The 20686-nt window shown below is 41.2% G+C and overlaps 2 protein-coding genes across 3 annotated transcripts in view; one reads left to right on the top strand and one right to left on the bottom strand.

Annotated features, from left to right (window-relative positions):
- Positions 1-5735: 5735 nt before the first annotated feature.
- PIGY (phosphatidylinositol glycan anchor biosynthesis class Y) lies at positions 5736-9077 on the top strand. The gene is made up of 2 exons (XM_075265098.1): positions 5736-5810; positions 8555-9077. The coding sequence occupies exon 2, from the start codon at positions 8738-8740 to the stop codon at positions 8951-8953; it is 216 nt and encodes a 71-aa protein (XP_075121199.1). The 5' UTR covers positions 5736-5810; positions 8555-8737; the 3' UTR covers positions 8954-9077.
- Positions 9078-13565: 4488 nt separating this feature from the next.
- Positions 13566-20686, bottom strand: part of LOC142216737 (putative E3 ubiquitin-protein ligase HERC6) — a 40017-nt gene continuing 32896 nt past the window's right edge. For both annotated transcript variants that reach the window (XM_075284780.1, XM_075284773.1), the window contains exons 18-23: positions 20407-20573; positions 19050-19116; positions 18256-18326; positions 16390-16573; positions 14825-14927; positions 13566-14031 (exon numbers count right to left, since the gene is read on the bottom strand). In XM_075284780.1, the coding sequence (XP_075140881.1) occupies positions 13820-14031; positions 14825-14927; positions 16390-16573; positions 18256-18326; positions 19050-19116; positions 20407-20573 (804 nt within the window). In that variant the 3' untranslated portion in view covers positions 13566-13819. The remainder of the gene's footprint in view (positions 14032-14824; positions 14928-16389; positions 16574-18255; positions 18327-19049; positions 19117-20406; positions 20574-20686) is intronic.

The raw sequence follows: 20686 nt of genomic DNA on the forward strand, positions 1-20686 counted from the left end.
TACAAGTAAATAAACAGCAAGGGAAGCCAGCAAGCACGAGGCAATAACAGGCACTAGTGTGAATGTGAGCAAAGACTAAATAGGGGAGGAAGAACCCGCCCTGAACCTGACAGGAAGGCAGGCTGTCAATCACAGGGCAAGGCAAAATTTAACCACTTAATGGACAGAGGTAACAAGGGCAGAAGGCGGGTGTGGTGCAAATTAAATTACAGAACTAGAGCCGTGTTCACACAGTGCAACTAAAAACCCTAAGCAAATTATCAAACTGCACACGCCTCCTGCGCCGCAGCACGCGAGCAGAGGGTGACGCAGAGACCTGAACAGGTAGAGATGTTACAGTGTGTGTGTTTGTGTGTGTGTGTATATATATATATATATATATATATATATATATACATACACAGGGTGTCCCAAAAAAATGTATACACATTTTAGCAGCTGATAACTCAATTATTTATTCTTTCTTTACAGACTGAATCCATTAAACCGAGTGATGGCATACAGACTTGACTTTGAAGAAAGGAAATTTATTCTAAAATGCTACTGGAAGTATGAAAACGCTGTAGAAGTAGAAATAATTGAGTTATCAGCTGCTAAAATGTGTATACATTTTTTTGGGACACCCTGTATATATACATGAATTGAGATATTTTAATTATGATACTTCACAGTCTATGCTATATAGAATAAGGAATCCAGCACCTCCATGTTATAATGCGCAAGCGCAAGATAGCTACATAATCTGAGCCTTCTATTCTTCATTTGCACATGTGCAAGTTTATGTGGTATAGAATAAATGACCCAATTGTATCCTTTATGTACATAGTTGGTAAAAGCACTCCAGCTCATCATCAGTTTGACGACTGTACTAACACTATCCTATCGCCATACCTTGATGCCTTCTAAATTCCTGAGTCCATTAATTGATTTGAAGCAGATTAACAGGGTGTGCTACAAGCTTCATCCTCCACCATCTCTTTGTATACGCAACTCTTTTCATGTCTCCCATCTCAATGTACCTGATCTTTACCTGGACTACAGTTGTGCATGAACTCTTGACCTGTCTTCTGATCATGTGACTGCCTGTCAATTCGTAGTTATGGCCTCTTGACCTCACTGCAGGACACATGACTCAAATTACTTCTCTCTATACAAAGTCTACGGTATGGGAATGAGCAGGAACAAAAAAGTTTACAAAATAGCACAATGTTGAAACCAGCTTTAAAATAAATGGGAGGAAACAGAATAATACTTAAAAGACTTTTGGTTCCAGGCTTTGAAGATGTTCTGTAGTGAAATGGATACATCCAGCTCTCTTAGGGCTCGTTCACATCTGCGCCCGGTCTCTGTTCTGCAGGTTTCAGTTTCCTGCACAAAACAGAGCAGGAGACGGAAAGCTGCAGGACTCTTTCATGCACCTTCATTTGAATGGGTTTGAAAGATGTCCGGCCATGAGCAGCAGTGAGCGTTTTATGCTCTTCACCGCGAAACCGTTTTTTTAAAATCGGACACAGAGTCGGACATGCAGTACTCTGTGTCCGATTTAAAAAAAATGGTTTCACAGCGGAGAGCATAAAACGCTCACCGGCGCTCACGGCCGGACCCAGTCTGACAGGTTTCCGTCTTCTGCATGCAGAAGGCGGAAACCACAGAATGGACTGCCGAACGCAGGTGTGAACCCAGCGTTAGCTGCCTCCACAGATGTGGTAACTGTTGTCAGGTGCAGACTCTTAAGCTGGTGTTCAACCATCCCTCCCTGCCATGGTGCCCCCTCCTCTTACATGCTGAGGTGAGGGATAAACAACTAGACTCTTAGAAAGCTGTGTGTCTGCTGGCTTTGGAGGTCAGTCCAGGGGCACCCCCTTCCCCCCCCCAAAAAAAAAAAAAAAAAAGTGCAAATGTGTCAGAATCAGTGGAACAATGTATATTAAATTATGTACAGCAATGGACGAGCATTTGTCTTTAACAGAATAGAGAGAAGGATTTTGGTGACATCTAGTGATAAAGTTGGACATTTCAGTTGCTATCAGAACACATTTTATATGACGCACATTTACAAAGTATACGCCACATATTATTTAACATGGGCCTTTTACTGAAACCGTTTGGTTTTGTCTATAGTCATGCTTATTTTTATATCTGTATTATTATATTTTTTAATAACCTAGTACAAATAGTTTGAGCCTGAGAAGATTAATAATTAGAGATGGGAGAACCTCTCCAGATTTCTTTTATTTCAGCTTGGGTTGGTAAGGACCAAGATTCAGGTGGCTTGAGTTCCACGTTTGTTTTGAACAAGTTTGGTACAAGCCGCGGCTTAAATTGGTTTAACACTTTCCTGATATTGACTGTAGTAGTACAACGCAGCCAGGAAGAACTTCCTACATACTATTATGGCAGAAGCATGTGCGCGCACAAAGTTTGTGCAAACTGTGTGCGTCCATACCTAATGGATGTTAGACATGACCGCAGCATTTCAGGGGTTATACTATATATAATGTATTAAGTCCCTAAACTCCCCCCTCCCCACACTACGGCATGTTCAGGGGGTGCGTGACTCGGCAGGCTGAAGTCTGATCAGTGACCCCGGCTCTGTCTTGCCACATACCTGGTTTATCCTACCCATAGGTATACACTGCAATACATGATCATACCTATTAAACCAGCTATTTAAAGTTTTAAATTAATTATATCAATATCATTATATCACTATATCAATTATAGGCACCCCATAATGGAGTTATTAGAAAATACATCTCTTCCCACAAAACTCAAGCCCTCATATAGCTAGAAAATAAAAAATATATATTGTGGGGAAGGTAGCTCGGTAGCAGCAATAGTACGGATCCAACCAGAAACATACATAATACATAATACAGAATACATAAATAAATAAACCTTCACGTCCGGAGCAAAAATGAGCAAAGTAAAATACAACCTTAACTTCAGGTAAAACAGAGTGAAACAAAATCCTGTTTGTCTGAGCACTAAGTAACATTAAATACTAAGTGTACGTGGGGCTTGCTAACAGCCACAAAAATGAACCCAAACCTCTCCTCCAAGTAAGGCCTCATGCACACAAATATATGCACATTTAGTGTGCTAACCTTGTTTTTCTTGGCTAGCACACTTACCCTTTCATTTTTATGACCCCAGGGTCACAGGCCATGACCCTGCTGCGTACTCTGCTTTCGTTCACTAGATCCGATCTGATGAAGGTCGACTATGACCGAAACGTCATGTTCGTTTATTGATCTAGTACTCACTCTATGCTTGTCAAATCAATCCATGGCGCTAATGTTCCAAAAATTAATGTACTATAAATAAAATTTGTTTCTCCCTTTCACCTAATTACGGTGTGCAGCAGCATTTGTTCTCTTTGTATTCGAGTCGTAGGACTCTCTGACTGCTAGCACCCAGAGTCTTTATAGTTATCCAGTGTGCGGTTCCTCTGGCATCTATATAACACGACCATAAACTGTGAGCAAACTCAGGACAGGTCCTATTCCTGTACGTTGTGCGGCCCATGCTCACTGGCCCCAATGATTGGGACAGTGGAAGCATGGCTGATACACAGATGACTTCTGTGTGCTGCCCTTGCCACACATAATGTCATGTGCATGTCACTTAAGATTAATTATTAATCTAAATTACTTAAAGAGAGTCTATCATTAGATCTTTTTCCAACGCTGTTTTTGAATAAAATACATTATTCTTATATGCAAATTCTGTTCACAGAGCACAGGGAACGCCCCCTGTGCTCCGTGCACAGAATTAGCATATAAGAATAAAGTCTTATATTCAAAAATGGTGTTGAAGAACAGATAAAGAATGGTAGGGCTAGAATTGGCTTTATAAAGTCTATTCCAACATGTCGTTAGGGAAATTTGGCTAAATGTAATGATAGACTCCCTTTAAATGAATGCGCACTGCAGGGGCGTAACTACCGTGATAGCAGCAGTAGCAGCTGCCACAGGGCCCGGACCATTAGGGGGCCCGGTGACAGCCGCTACCGCTGCGGTTTTTTTTTTTTTTTTTTTAAATAGTCCGTTACGGGCCCCATTCACTTGCCGATCCTGGCTGGGCCGGGATCGGCAAGTGACACCGCGGGCCCCACAAACACTATCATTATACTCGGGGGTCTTTGCAGACCCTCGAGTATAATGATCAGCGGACCGGGACACGTAAGGAACATAACAAACAGTGTTACTTACCTCTCCACGATCCTGCCTCTGGCCTCCCTCATTCGTGTCTGACGTCTCTGACGTCACATGACCCGGGTCTGCTTCCCGGGTCATGTGACGTTCGACGTCATTAATGCAGGACAAGAGCGGCAGCCGACAGCCGAGGAGCCGGGCACAGGTAAGCAACTGTTTTTTTTTTTAAATGTTTTTATTCCCCCGGGTCTCCGATTATTATACTCTGGGGTCTGAAAAGACCCCAGAGTATAATAATTGTTTATGGATGTCCACAGTGGGACATAATACTGTGTGCAGGGGACACTATTGGGGTTAATACTGTGTGCAGGGGACACTATGGGACATAATACTGTGTGCAGGGGTCACTATTGGGGTTAATTCTGTGTGCAGGGGCCACTATTGGGGTTAAAACTGTGTGCAGGGGCCACTATTGGGGTTAATTCTGTGTGCAGGGGCCACTATTGGGGTTAATACTGTGTGCAGGGGCCACTATTGGGGTTAATATTGTGTGCAGGGGACACTATTGGGGTTAATATTGTGTGCAGGAGACATTATTGGGGTTAATACTGTGTGCAGGGGACACTATTGGGGTTAATACTGTGTGCAGGGCTTACTAAGGGACATAATAGAGTTTTGAGGAGGGGGTCGGTTGAGGTCTTCGGTGTTGGTTTGGGGGGGGCCCCATGTCAAAAGTTCGCCACGGGGCCCCGCCATTCCTAGTTACGCCACTGGCGCAGTGGGAATATGATATACAATGTGAACAGTGATCTACCCACTATAATACAATAGAATTTAGATTGTGAATTTTGCAACAAATTAGATTTTCTTTTTAGTGAACTACCAATTTGGATTAAAAGTGTTTTCCCATCCAGTGTGTAAGCATGTTGCCTGGAGCAGATCAGATAATATGCAAATGCATGTACAGAATGGACTGAGGGTTAGTTGAGTGTTTACATAGAGAGATAACAGACCTGGCTTTATCCGAACCTGAGATAAGCTGCTGTAAGAGCAGTGTAATATAGTATGTGAACATAAATTCATAACAGTTGTGAAGCCATGTTATTTACCAGGATAAAACGTAGCCTATGTGTTAATCGAGGTTACAAACTATCTATGTGCCGCATTTTATTCAAATCCGTTCAGTCGTTTTTGCGTGATTGATGAACAAACATCCAAACATACAAACTTTCACATTTCTAATATTAGTAGGATAGGATGTTATAAGAGAGACATTATGGCAGATGTAGGAAAGGCACCATAACTTAAAATGGCACTAAAACACTCTTCCTCTGTGAACTAGGTGTTATACGTATGAAGAATCTCAGCAGGACAACATATTGAACAATAGACTAAGAGGGTGTTCACATTAAAAAAAGACAACATATAACATTTATTTTTATTTTCTAGCCTGCCCTCTACTCTCACAATACTAAATAATAAATTCTCTGTCACTGACGTTTGTCTCACTTTATCAATAAAGTTATTTCACGGCATCCAGAAACACCAGGAAGTGAATGGTTAGGAATGTACCATTGAGCTTGTAACTGCAGGGGTAGTCTTCTTTACTAATTCCTAGGGAGGAAATGACTTAGAAGAAGCGGAGACTTCTGGGTAAGGGTCTGATGTTTGTGTCCTTGTAGCCGCAGGTGGACGCACCATGCTGGGGATCGGTGTGTGGAGAGGAGTCATAAGTCAGTGTGTAGTAAGGCGCCCGGCTCTCAGCGCTTTCCTGTCTGGCAGGCGGCAGAGCCTGTACACTGCTCCGGCGTGTAGAGCTGCAGGAAGGCAGGAGGTCACAGTCAGCACGGCGTTTGATCCTTCAGTTCTGCAGTTCTTAGTCTGCCCCCTATCCAGGAAGGCTTTAAGGTAGCCATGATGTCATCTGTGTGTCCCTTCTGGCTTCATGTAGTGAGGCTTGTAATGTTACAGTGGTTACTGACCCGGGCTAAGCATTTATTTAAAGGGGAACTCCTTAGCCATTATTTGGCGTTCATCACCAGATGCCCTGAAGGCATGAGCTATACAAATGGGGAGAAGTCTGACAGAGAAGCTGAGCCTGGTGGAGGGGAAGCCAGAGGGGAGCTGCCTATCACTGAACATACGGAAACTTTATATTACATTACGATAGTGACATCTTACTGTGTTCACTTCCCATTTGCCACTATTCTTTTACTGCCCCTATAGTCAGGTGACTTACCGCTACCTCTGGCACTGAAGTCTAGCTTTTCATTTCTAGCACATGCAAGCTGGTGACTCTTGTATGTGCACAAGTATGCAAAGCTGTATACTACAGTGCCCGTAATAAAGAGGACCTCTCACCACCCCAAGGCTGTGCAGTTTTCTGCCCCATGTTATAGGCGCTGCTGCACATACTCTGGGGCACTTTGAATTTTGTCTCTAGCCCCCCTCGTTGCAGAGTAATGAACTCCGTTATTTTTGGCGCCCTGTATGTTAATTATGTCCTTCATGTATGTTAGGCTCCGTTCTCACGGAGTAACGCTGCGCTCATTTAGACACGTGTTAGAGCGAGGCGCTTCAAAACAGATCCCATTGTTTTCAATGGGTGCCGGCTTACGTGCGCTACATGTTGAAATCAATGGGAGGCTTTGTAACCCATTGATTTCAATGTGTTACGCTCATAGCCCGGCACCCATTGAAATCAATGGGATCTGTTTTGAAGCACCTCGCTCTAACACGTGTCTAAATGAGCGCCGCGTTACTCCGTGAGGACAGAGCCTTAATTATCCACTTCTTTAAGCAGAACACAGGAGAACTTCAGTGAATCGCTCCTCTGACTCTTCTTCTCTGTCCTGTAAAGAGAGAAGTGCGTAATCTCACGAGAAGTCATGAGATCACGCTGCTGAAGCTGCTCTGACACTGTCCTCTGCTAATTGGACAGTCAGACTGATGTCTCTGCTACCTTCACTGTCAGAAACACCCTTCTGACAGTGAAGGGCTTCATTAACATACAGGGCACCAAAAATAACTCCGCAAGGAGGGGAGCTAGAGACAAAATTCAAAGTGCCCCAAGGTCCTCTTTAACGCTGCTAAAATTTGAGAGGGCCATGAAGATACACTAGCTGCTTACTCTTCTGTACAGTGGCCCCTGGATTAAGAAACGCGGGTCATTAGATCCCCATCTTACTAGTTAGCATGGGGGCATCATCTATTAGTCATCCTGTGGATATGCCATAATTGTGTTTCGTTGGACGACACCTTAAACAGGTTCTGAACTTTCCTTACTCCTGTTTGGAGGACAAGCAGTACGGACACTTTCACACTTGGAAACTTTGTATTTGTAAGCCCCAACCAGGAGTGTGCTCAAACACAAAGGCATGCAGTTATTTCCACTATAGTTTTCTCTACAGCGTTGAAGTAAAATATGGTCCGGCACCACCAAATCTCATTCATCTGCTGCCTTCGGGTAGGGCTGGGCAGTTGTAACCTAAATCAATATCATGATTATTTGAACATTTTACTTTGATTATGATTAATGAATGATTATTTTAGGACATGCCCCTTTTTACATGCAACACCCCCTCATTATATACCCAATCATTCAACTTTGGTTTCACACCGGTATTCCTGATTGGATAACATACAATTAGAAACATATCTTTTAGCCAGGATGCTATGAATGTAAAGTAATAAAAATAATGGATGTAAACTTGTTCCCATATATTAACTGGGCTGATTTTCAATTCTGGTTATTTTGAAATTAAAATGCAATTTTTTCTGACTAACACGTAGGAATAGCCTTAAGAAAGGCTATTCTTCTCCTACTGTCAGATGTCTTCTCCGCGTCGCCATTTGGTATAAATCCTGGTTTTCGTCTGTATGCAAATGAGTTCTCTTGCAGCACTGGGAGAGGTCCCCAGGGCTCAAACAGCACTAGGGGCGTCCCCAATGCCGCAAGAGAACTTTCCAGTGCCACCTCCATCTTCTTCAGGAACGGCCTCTTCTTTCGCAGCATTGGGGATGCTCCCAGTGCTGTGTGAGCACAGGGTACCAGCCCCAGTGCTGTGAAAGAACTTATTTGTATACTGAGGAAAATCGGGATTTCTACCAAACGGTGGCGCGGAGAAGACATCTAAAGGAAGGAGAAGAATAGCCTTTCTTAAGGCTATTCCTACGTGTCAATGAGAAAAAATCTGATTTTAATGATAGAATCCCTTTAAGACCCAACCCTTTTCACGGGTGTGGCACTCTGCAGAGGTGGATATGCAAATCTCATTGTAGTCATATATATGATAGAATTTGTACAGTCTGATGATCTTTAATCGAAGAAAGTTTGTGTACACCCGGTAAATACTATGTATTTCGTGTTTTAAAAAAACCTTATCTTTGTATTCTAGATTTGACGAATCCACTAATGAATTAGTTAATGACGACCTTGGCATCGCTTACCCTATAATAGATGGAATACCTAATATGATCGCTCAGGATGCAAGGATGATTCACAACGAGCAGGAGTCAAAAGAATCTCCTAATACAGAGCAGTAGCCTCCTGGAGTACTGTGGTTGACAACAGTGAAGCCATGTTCCTATCTCTCCCCACCCTGACTGTGCTAGTGCCTCTCTTGTCTCTCTCTGGAATCTTTTACTCTGCCTCTGTGGATGATGACTTCCCCCAGGGATGTACCAGCACAGCAAGTGTGTGTTTCTACAGCCTGCTTCTTCCCATCACCCTGCCGGTCTATGTTTTTTTTCATCTGTGGACATGGATGGGACTTAAGCTTTTCAGGCATAATTAAACTACACCATGGTTTGTGGCAATTGTGTGATTTGAGTGTGTGATCTGTTCAGGAGTTTACATTTCTTGTAAGCCAGTCGCTATTTTGGTTATTTTCTGTAATAAATTTAGTTATAGTATTGTAAGTCTCAAGTACTGTCTTTATATGTTATCGTAAGGAACATTATAGTGTCAAATGACCTGTCAAATCACAACCACCATAAGGAAGTTATAGATAATTACAGTGGACAGGATAGGGGGTTATTCATGTTCAGAGACAAAACCCTTGGCAGTGTGTTCACTGCTGAAGAGATTACAACTTACCAATATACACTCTCTACCAGTAAGTATTTTGACTCCTGTTGTAGAATAGAAAAACATTTCCTCATATTCAATAGTTGGTAGAACCCAGCAGATGCTTCCTTACGGATGGTATTGATCGACACAATACCAGATTCCTGTTGATACTTCAGGTGTATGTGAGCCACCGGTTGGGTGCGGTTCTTTCGAATTTCTCTGGCCAGCACCTGTCGGTCTCTAGTATCTTCCAGTTTTGGGGGTCTGCTGACTCAGGACACATTCCGACAATCACCGTTCACCTTCCACTTCGTTATCACATAGGCCACTGTTGATTTTGGGTAATTCCGTTCGCTTGCTATGCCCCTTAAGGATCGACCATTTCTTTTTTTTAAATGTAGATTGTGAGCCCCACACAGAGCTCACAATGTACATTTTTCCCTATCATTATGTCTTTTTGGAATATGGGATGGAAATCCATGCAAACACAGGGAGAACATACAAACTCCTTGCAGATGGTTTTTCTGCCCTTGGTGGGATTTGAACACCAGGACCCAGCACTGCAAGGCTGCAGTGCTAACCACTGAGCCACTGTGTGGTCCCAGGATCGACCATTTCTGTGATGCCCAGCAATTACCCCTTTCTCGAAATGGGACAACTCTGCACTTGGCATCTTGCATGCGACTAATGCTGTTTCCTACACAATATTTAACAGAGGAGGGCGTGACACCGCAGATATCATCATTTGCATGGGTGTCCAAATACTTATTGATAGACAGTGTAGGTGGTTTCCCCATCTGCCCCTAATCGCACAGATTAGCTCTATAGTGCGGTTCCATTGATGATGATCTGATTTGGGATTATGTAACTGACCTTGCTCTACTTTGAGAACAAGCAGTAGGAGTAGAGCAGGGTTAGTTATGTGATCCAGAGTTCAAGCATCATCAGTAAAGCTGAACTATAAGGGTAAGTTCACACAGGGTTTTTTGGTCAGGATTTTGAGGCCATGTCTGCCTAAAAGTCATGACCAAAAAGACGGCTCCCATTGAAATTAATGGGAGCCAGTCAGTTCTTTTTTCCGGAAGCCATTTTGTTCATTCTTCAGGCCGATTCGCCTCGCAACATCCGCCTGAAGACACTCCCTCCTGACTAGGCCCATTCATTTTGGCCTCATCCGGAGCGGAGTGTGCGACTGGATACCAGTCCCTATGATTACTGGCCCCAGGTAGTGCAATAAAAAGCTCTGAATGAGTACGATGTGGTAGTGGCATCTATAGTAGTAAATTTCACCTCGTGTAGAGAATTCATTGCCAAAAGGTTTGGCTCCTTGGATAACTCCTGGTTTCTATTTGTAGAATAATGTAATCTTGAAAACAAGAGGGCCTGTATGGGTCAGTTTACATTGCGATCCCTAGTGGTTACTGGATTTTTATCATTAGAAAAGATTTTTATACAAAAACCAGTTAATGGAGGCGATATCATCATAACATCCTTGCAAGTTTTCTGACATAAGAATAGTGTATTCATTTCTACCCCCAAATTTGTGACACTTGTCTGTTTTCTGCCGTCAATGACACTCAGCTAGAAGACTGGTGGGGCATAGCCTCCGCAATCCAGTACATTTCCTTTCACTTACACCAGAAATTGTGTGCTCATAAATCATAGCTCAAGTTTACTCGACCTGGAGTAGATTTAAGTTTCTGCTGCATGGAGGGCAATTTATTAAATGAGTTTTCCAGTTACCCCTTCCCGGGAGCTGCAGTGTTGCTCTCTACTAGTAGCTTCTGACAGCTGGCGGCTGCTGCAACAGTTAGACTGTGCGGGGTCTGGGTGTATTTTTTTGCGTTTTGAATGATTTCAAGTTATTTGCTGTACTAGGACTTTGTTAATGTCAAAACTAGAAAAATTCAGGTGTTTTTAAAACTTTTGACCAGTAATCTATGTTACTGGGTTATTCTAAAACAATGATCCCAGTATCCTACCATTCCTTAGAACAGGGGTCAGTGACCTCCTAGCACGCAAGACATATATTGCTGGCACAACAGCCAGCACAGGACCTGCTGCTATTAAAAGAAAAGACTGGTATGGGAGCTCGCACTTCTCTGCCTGCCCTCTCTGCCCACCAATGAGAGGGGTGAAAGAAGCCCATGAGGCGGAGCTCATCACTGTAGAGGATAAGGACCCTGTCTGCTACAGTGATGAGCTGCTTCTGTGTGCATCCTGCAAAGGTTCCCCAAGGAAGAGAGCTTCTGCCAGCAAAGTGAAAGTAAAAAAAAAAAATACACATGGTACATGCTGGGGATTTTATTCCTAGTAATGTCAGGCATTTTGGTTATTAATTTAATTTCAGTAAGTCCATTTTCCTCACATTAATAGTATTTAACCCCACCATACTCCTCACATAAGGGTTACTAATATGTGAGACATATGGAGCTACTAATAAAGGACTGACCTCAATGATAAAGATTCTTAATTATTCCATATGTGTCACATATCAGTAACTCTTATGAAAATCACACAGGGAGTTAATGTGAGGGACATGATGGGGTTAACTGCTATTAATATGAGACACATGGAGTTACTTAATTGTAATGCACATGACCAGACTTTTTTATCCGCAATTGTGGATAAAAGTACGGACCTATACATTTCAATGGGCCCATATACATAGCCGTTGTTTTTGTAGCTGTGTGTCCTATATCGGTCTGCATTTTCAGCCCTGTCGATTCATTTTTAATGCATAGGTCAGTGAAAACCACATCTGTGCCATTTGCCTGAGAGAGGGATTTTAAAATTTTCCTTTTTGCTATATCCTCATCCTTACTAAACCTCACATCTCCCAGGGGCAACATGGTGGCTCAGTGGTTAGCACTGCAGTCTTGCACTGCTGGACTCCTGGGTTTGAATCCCGCCAGGAACAACATCTGCAAGCAGTTTATATGTTCTCCCCGTGTTTGCGTGGATTTCCTCCCATTCTACAAAGACATACTGATAGGAAAGAAAATGTACATTGTCAGCCCCTATATGGGGCTCATAATCTACATTAAAAAAAAACAAAAAACTCACACCTCCCTACCTAATCTTATGTGTGTCCTTCTGGACTATGGTCAACTGTCTGGCTATAAGATGAACTCCTTTAAGACAGAAGTGTTCTCACTGAATATTTAATATTTAGATCTCTAAGGTTCACTACCCAACTGTTTTTGAGAAGTTATGCTGAGTGGATGCTTCTATGAAGGGCTTGATCATTATGAGGGCAACTCCTGTTCATGGATACATGGCCAGATTGGAGGAAGCCTTAGGTTGACCAGTCTTCGCTGGTCAATGGCAGATATTTGCTCACGTGCAACTAAATCCTTTATATGTGTGAACCTCACCTTCCTACATCCCTTGAATCCCATGGTCCTCTCAGTTTGTTGGAGATGTAACTCTGCTGTGGCCATGTTCTACTATATACTCTGGGACTGTGGCCTGATACAAGGCTTTTGGAGGGGGATTAAGAACATCACTGATAACATCTTTCTACGGGGCGTGCCCTTCGACCATCTCACTTATTTGCCCCCTTCTGATACTGACCTCCACAGTAAGGGTGTCTGTAACCTGGGATATCTGACAACTTGCTTGAATAACACAGTTCCAGCCTTTGACTCGATTTGGTCCCCATGGGACATCTTCTGCACATTGAATTGGTTGATTTGAGATTTTTTATATCTGTAAAAGCATGTTTTGTTTTTTGTTTTTTTAACAAATGTATTAGCTCCCTATGGGGCCTGAACCTGGAAATCTTTTGATTGTATGTCCCATAGACTACAACTGTATTGCAACTGAGATTCCCGAAACAGGATGGCTCTTACACTGAAAATGATACCAGGGCCAGTGGCGACTCAGGGGGAGGAAGGGGGTGTACAAAGTAATCCAATATGCAATACAATAGTAGTCTGGGTTCAGATGGGAAAGAAAGGGAAATATATGGATGGGATGTAGCTGCTGATTGTAAGGAGAAGTTGTGCGGGGGGGGGGGGGGGCAAGCTGAGCTTTTGTCCAAGGGCCCATGAGCCTTAAGTTACACGCCAGTCTACCACATAGTTCAATAAGTGACTGAGGGAGGTGGGTTGATTTATTTATCTACTTTTATAAACATGGTATCTAAAAATCCTTTTTTATTCATATATAAGGTTGCTAAATAGCCAAATCAAAGGAATTTTTCTTTAAGGGAGTCTGTGAGCAGTAAATTGGTCATAAACCTAACCCCAGTACCTTGTAAAGGCGATTCTACAACTTCCTGCTAAAAGATGCCCTATAAACTTATCAGAAGGTGACAAGTGGTGGATTGCAATTTCATTTTATTGGTTCACATTTCAGACCACTACAATATTTCTGCTACGAATTTGCTACTCTAATTATATCAGATTTCCATTCACTTGTGACTTCTCATGTACAGCTATTAATGTAAGCTAGAAGATGATGATAATAACAATAACATTATTAATACAGTGTTTAAGCAGGCTATATTATCCATTCTGTACCAGACATCTACCTGGAGTGGTCAGCCTTTAAGTGGTGACCATAGATGTTTCTGACCAGGTTTTTTTTAATCTTTTTCAAACCCTTTGTTGTTTTCTAGGGCTAGAAGAAGCTTTTTGCGTAGCAGTTTATGGGTTGAGTATTCAGGAAGTAGGAGTAGCAGAGTGCAGGTATTTGCTTCTGGAAGATAACTTTCGTTTGGAACACCAAAGGACGAGACTTTCATGGACATGGTCTGTATTCCAAACACTGGGATTTTGTCATTTCCTGTTAAGAAATCTAAAAAAAAAAAAAAAAAAAAAAAGAAAGACTTATTACTTATTGTCCACTTTCCAGGCCAATAAAATGTATGATTAAATCAGTTTCCATGGCAGTACAGCTTGTGCTTAGAGTAGCCTAGCCCAGACATTATGGTTCACAAGTAAATGCAGCTTGGATTTGTGATGAATAATTTAGGATGTTGCAGAACAAATGTAAAATTGCACTTTCTATGGGTTAGATCAGGGGTGCCCACACTTTGTCAGCATGTGAGCTACTTTATAACATGACCAAGTTGAAAGATCTACTACCCACTTCTTGTGGGCGGGGCCAGGCGGGCCTGTGGGCGGGATGGGGCATGTCTGTGGACAGGGTCGGGCATGTGGGCGGGGCCAGGCGAAGCGTGAGAGCAGGAGACAGCGGCGTTCTGTGGGCGCCCAGGCATCCCCACTGTATGCTTTTTCACAGCGCAGGCTGAGAGTTATCTCTGGACACTGGCAGGCTGGGGCTGCGGCAGTGTCCGTAGATGACTCTCAGCCTGCGCTGTGAACAAGCAGTACCCCGGCCCCCTCTATCCCTAAGAGCGGCCTGCAAGTGTCCGGAGTGCTTGTTCACAGCGCAGGCTGAGAGTCGACTCTCAGCCTGCACTGTGAACAAGCAGACACCGGGGATTCCTGGCTGCATCCCGCGATCGACCCATACGTCCATTGCGATCGACCAGTAGATCGCGATCGACATATTGGGCACCCCTGAGTTAGATGTTATAGATGTAAATAGATCAGAAAAGTACTGGAAAGAGAAGTTATATACTTACAGAGAAATGCTTTCTTTTTTTCTAGTGGTAGTTGGTGGAAAACTTTCCAAAACTTAATGATAGTTGGGTGTGTGGGAGAGTACTTGCCTGTGTACGTAGTATTCTGCAGAGAGGAAGCAAAAAGATATACAATATCTACTCTCATTGAATTCTCTTTCACTTGTCTGTAGACATATACTGTATATGCTGTCCATCTTGACCCATAGAAATAATGTAGTCTCAACTATCCTCACTGTGACACATAAAATACATACAAATCAGCATGGTCCCTGGTAATCAGAATTAACACTTTTATTGCTTGTTCATAACTATCAATTTAGATCCCATGTGCATTAATGTTCATGGGATCTAAAATGGGCGCTTACTTACTGTGTAAGTGGCCATTTTTCTTGTGGCCGCGGACATGCGCAGTCGGTTCTGCCCGAGGCCTACAAGTTTGACTGCCTGCGCCGGAAGAAGACACGTGAAGAGGACATTCCTGAAGAAGCTGGAGGCGTCACTGGAGAGTTTTCTCGCAGCATTGGGGATGCCCCCAGTGCTGTTTGAGTGCTGGGGCCCGCCCTTAGTGCTGCGAGAGCATTCATTTGCATACTGAGGAAAACTGGGATTTCTGCGGAACGGCAGTGCAGAGAAGACATCTAAAGGTAGGAGAAGAATAGCCTTTCTTAAGGCTATTCCAACGTGTCAACCAGATCCCTTTAAAGAATCTTTTTGGAAAATGATGATGCAAAGAAAATAATAATAGTAATAGTAATGCATATATTTTTTTTATTTACAATAAAGGTGTTTTTATTGTATAAATAAAACTATACAAATTGATTATCGGCCTAACGGTACTGATCTGCAGTATAATGAATAATATGTTATTTATACCTATGGTAACAAGTGCAAAATTTTCATTTAAAAAATAACCTACCAGGTTTTTTTATTATTATTATTATTATTATTATTGAATAAAATAATAATTAGATATAATAATTATTAAATAATTAATTTATAGTCACCCAAAAATTATGCCACTATAAAATTCGACTAAAAAAAAAAAAAAAGCAGCTACATTGACAGAAAAAATAATATCAATATAGTTGGGCAATTCTGACTGTCATTATGGATTTTAATCTGCAGTATGACAGGTCCTGCAGTAGATTTTCATTGTGGCTATAAATCATTGCAAAGTGAAATCGACAGTAAAATATGCACAATTCAGTGTATTAGTTCCATGTGGACACCTTTAGGCTACATTCACATGTGGCAGATTTTGAACCAGAGATTATTACAACCAAAAATCTGTTCAATTCATCTGAATTTCATGGATTTCTGCTTGCAACTGTTCTTTACATTTTTGTAACAAAATATGCTGTCTGTAAAGATACTCTAAGGCTAGGTCTACTCCACAATTTTAGCCACAACTCATGTGACCAAGGATCTCTATACTAATGTACACAGACCCTGAGGATTCTTTTCAAATGGATTGAGCACTGTTGGATTTTTTTTCCTACTATATGCACATTGCAAGCCCAGTTTTGCTCTGGCAACTTTAATACAAACAATTTATATGTATTTACCTTTTCAAATACGTTCCAGTCATAATTTGCATGACCAGCGACCAAAGCCATCAATTCTTCTGGCTGAAAAAATAAAATAATATCTTTGTCGCAGACTTTGTAGAGACCTTTCTTGAATTCTTCAAATGTTTCTGCCACAGATGTGTTGAAAATGTAGTCCACACATTTATTGACATAGGTGTGCCTATATGAGGTAGAATAAGATAAGATAATCCTTTAATAGTCCCACAGATACAGATACAGGATAATACACAGTAATATATTACAGACGTAGGCACACATATGCTGAGAAAAATAAGATATACTAGGAGTCCATAGCAGCTAAGTAAGAGACGAAAGAAGGAAGACTTCAGGGTCATTTATTTCTCTGTGCGGAGTGATTATTGCTTGATCTGATGTAGATTATGTAGCCTGACCGCTGTTGGGAGGAAGGACTTGCGATAGCGCTGCTTCTCATACTTGGGGTGAAGCAGTTGGTCACTTACAGTGCTGCCAAGTGCCATCAAGGTCTCATACATGGGGGGGGGGGATTTGTTCTCTCGCATGGAGCTCACCACGGACAGTATCCTTCTGTCACCCACCACCTGTACTGGGTCCAGGGGGCTCCCCAGGACAGAGCTGGGGAGCTCATCCACATAGAGTTTTACACAGCAGCATATGTGTTATCTGATTCTACTTTACATATGAAACACTTTTTGTTTTAGCACATGCAGCATAATATTTGATTATTCCAGTACTGTTGGCCAATGGGGAAATATCATTCACTCTATTTTTATTTTCCTACATTTTGTTAGTGGGGAAAAATAAAGTGTACCTAGAATTATTAACAACTTTTCATGAAAAAATAGAGTGTGTGACTAAGAAACTTTGTAATATATCTTATTAAGGAGATCTGTTTTCTTCACTGCTTATTAAGCTGTTCTCCTGCTTCTTAACTTCAATCTGACTACTTGTTTACATTAGATTTGCAGTATTAAAAGAGCACAGAGTAGGCGAGTGTAACAGCAGCAATTATTTGTGTGTCTTATTCACTCCTCCCCTCTTCATATGTTTATAACTGGAGGAATGCTTTAAGGAAAAAATGTCTATATTATTTCAGCACCAGCTTCATAGGAAAATTCTACCCCTCTGCCAACATTAGCCCTTTCCTGATATTTTGACATACATATTATGTCATAATTATTGACAGGGCTCAGGAGCTGACACCTACACCGTTAAATAGAGGGGGCCCCCATTCCCACACACACAGATCCAGGCAATTTTAAAGGGAGCTGGTGACTCCTATGATAGGGTGCAATAGATTCAGTCTAAATACAGTCTATTATATAATAGTTATATCACTTATACAAAAATTAGAACAGTAGTCCATAAAAATTCTAAAAAGGGAGTATTCACATTCAAGGTATAAAAGAAGTGATGTATATGATGAATATAATAAATTCACAGCAGTAAGTAGTAAGTCCTAACAAAAAACATATTATTGAAATGGTACAGACCCACAGCATAAAGGTAACAGGTCTTTTTTAATGTAAGGTATATCCCTAGACATTTAGGTACATATACACCATATGAATCATAATAAAAGCTCTTTTAATAAGTCACAATTTTATACTGGTGGCCACAAATATCCTAAGTGGTTTTCTAAAGAATATCCTTAGGATAGGGTATACACATCAGATGGGTGGGACTCTAATAAGACAAGACAAAATGCAGCAAAAACTGAATGAAAAATACTGCAGAATAAAGTCATGTATTTTAGGTGCATTTTTTCCTTTTTTTTTTTAGCTATGTTTCACTATGTGGGGCCTTAATGTTAATGTGGACAAGCAGTCCAGCAGCATGCATTACATGTTATTTTATACATACTTGTTTAAGTGGGTAACACGCTCTGTTGCTCCATTGGGGATCAGTTCTACAGTTTGATTTTCCCAAGACATCTGTAAGTATGTAGCAGTAAGACACATTAAAACCTTATCCAGAATTCAATAGAAACCAAATGTACAGTGTTTAATATGAGTTGCTCTGCATATCTGTTCATTTTATGGATGCTGATGCCTCCTCTACAATTAGCTACAATCCATGCTGTACGTCAGTCTAGTTGTTGTGAAACATGGAGCTGTCATAAATCCCTTAATATGATTATGGCCATGATGTAATGGAAGCAAAGTAGCTGGCCGGGCACAAGGCTATGAGCTTAGGTATTTCTTACTACTAAAAATATCATTTGCTTTCTGTGTGATAAGCTGCATACAATTTTAGCACCTTACTAGTCAACGTTTTGTATGTAGCCTATAGATATTTATCAAATAGAAGTCCCAAACTGAATGGATTGTCCTGAAAAATAGTCCCATATGAATGTGAAGTCAAACTCACAAAGTAATAGAAGACAAATCTAATAGACTCATAGAGATAGTTTAACCTTCCATTCATATAGGGAACAGTGACCCAAGAGTATAATAATTTACTGCAAATCATGTTGCAGCGACCCTTTTAGTTCTTCCAAGATGAACCCCAAATTGTTTGGTTTCATTTCAAATCAAACAATTTGGAATTTTTGGGTCAAATCATTGCAATCCAAGTAACCCAACACTACTATTGAACATCCGGTTGTGTTGGCAAAACAATGGCAATTCTTATTTTTATAATGGTGTTATACTTACGGTAAAATACAGATCTAGGCTCTCCACGTCTTTTTCATTTTCAGTATCGAGGAGACTCTGCATACTCCTACAAAATAGTTATAGTTAAGCCATTGGTGGGATAATAAATATGTAATTGTTTTTATATGTTTTTAATATATTTTTAAAGGAATTGTCAGTCCTATCTAAGGCGATGCTTTAACGTGTTGGATTAGCTAAAATAAACTTACTCCTTTGTTCCCACAATGGCTACCCACTAACTGGTGCTGCCGCTGTGGCGGTGCGATTTGAAGGCAGGTCACCACTGCAGCCAATCACAGGCCTCAACAGTTCAAACATATTGTTGCAATATAGCAGGATTTTAGGGGGAGTTCACACGGAGTAACATGCCGCATGATGTGGCACGTATACGGCGTGTGAGACTTTGAGCGCCATATACGCTCCCATTGATTTCAATGGGAGCCTGGATCGTATACGCCGCGTTATTTTGCGGCCATGATTTTATATAGATTGTGAGCCTCATATAGTAATCACAATGTACTTTTTTTTTTTTCCTATCAGTATATCTTTGTAGAATGAGAGGAAATCCACACAAGGGAGAACATACAAACTCCTTGCAGATATTGTTCCTGGCAGGATTCGAACCCAGGACTCCAGCGCTGCAGTGCTAACCAGTGAGCCACCATGTTGCCCTGTAATGCACTTCATTAGCGATCAGACCCACTGGAGGGCTAATGCTGGGCTCACACAGGGTATTTTGGACCGAAATTTGATGCGGAGGCCGCTTCAGATTCCGGTCCAAAATACGGGTAGTCACGACTGGATGCCAGTGCAGTGCACCGACATCCAGTTGCGGCACTCCGCTCCGTATTTGGCCCAAATGAATGGGCCTAGTCGGGAGGGAGGTGTCTTCACCTCATAAGTTTTAATATGTATTATGTGTTCATGGTTTACTGACAAGTAACCTACTAATTGTTTTTTTTAAATAACTTTTTCAACATTCAACTTTGATATGTTGGGTATGTTGATATGCACATACCAATAATATAAGCAATTTAAATGCCTTTAATTATATATTATCTCGAATTTCATATTTTTTTTCTGTGTATTAAATATTTATTATATTACTGTTTATGTACTAGATATAAGTGTGTGTATGTGTTTGTGTAGCACTGGAAAAACTGTTTTATCCGTCTGAAGGTGCCCATACACAGTGGTTTGTGCCATAGACCTGAATTGCACAAATTACAGGTGATTTCACCACAATTTGCACTGGTTTATTAGGCAGATGTGTAACAAATGATGAGCGCAAAGTTGACATAAAAGTATATTTTGCACATAGTATATCTCCTACAAGTATTGCATATGTATAACTTACCTCCCCATGGTAGGATGCAGCTCTTTTAAGTCCTCTAGCACAATTTTTTTACCCAGAAGTTTCTTAAATAAAGCCAGTGGGAATGGTAGATAGATAGCAGTCTGGTTGAAAATTGCTAATCCACACAAAACGCCATAGTAATAATACATTTTTTTGTCCAGTAATGGCTGAAATATAAAAAAGTAATACTATATTTATATTTTAATACATATATTATGTATACTACATATTACACTATAATAAATAATTTATTAGAAAAATCTTTAGCAGGAATAGAGGA

Source organism: Leptodactylus fuscus, chromosome 1 (genome assembly GCF_031893055.1).
Source record: "Leptodactylus fuscus isolate aLepFus1 chromosome 1, aLepFus1.hap2, whole genome shotgun sequence".
Classification (NCBI taxonomy): domain Eukaryota; kingdom Metazoa; phylum Chordata; class Amphibia; order Anura; family Leptodactylidae; genus Leptodactylus; species Leptodactylus fuscus.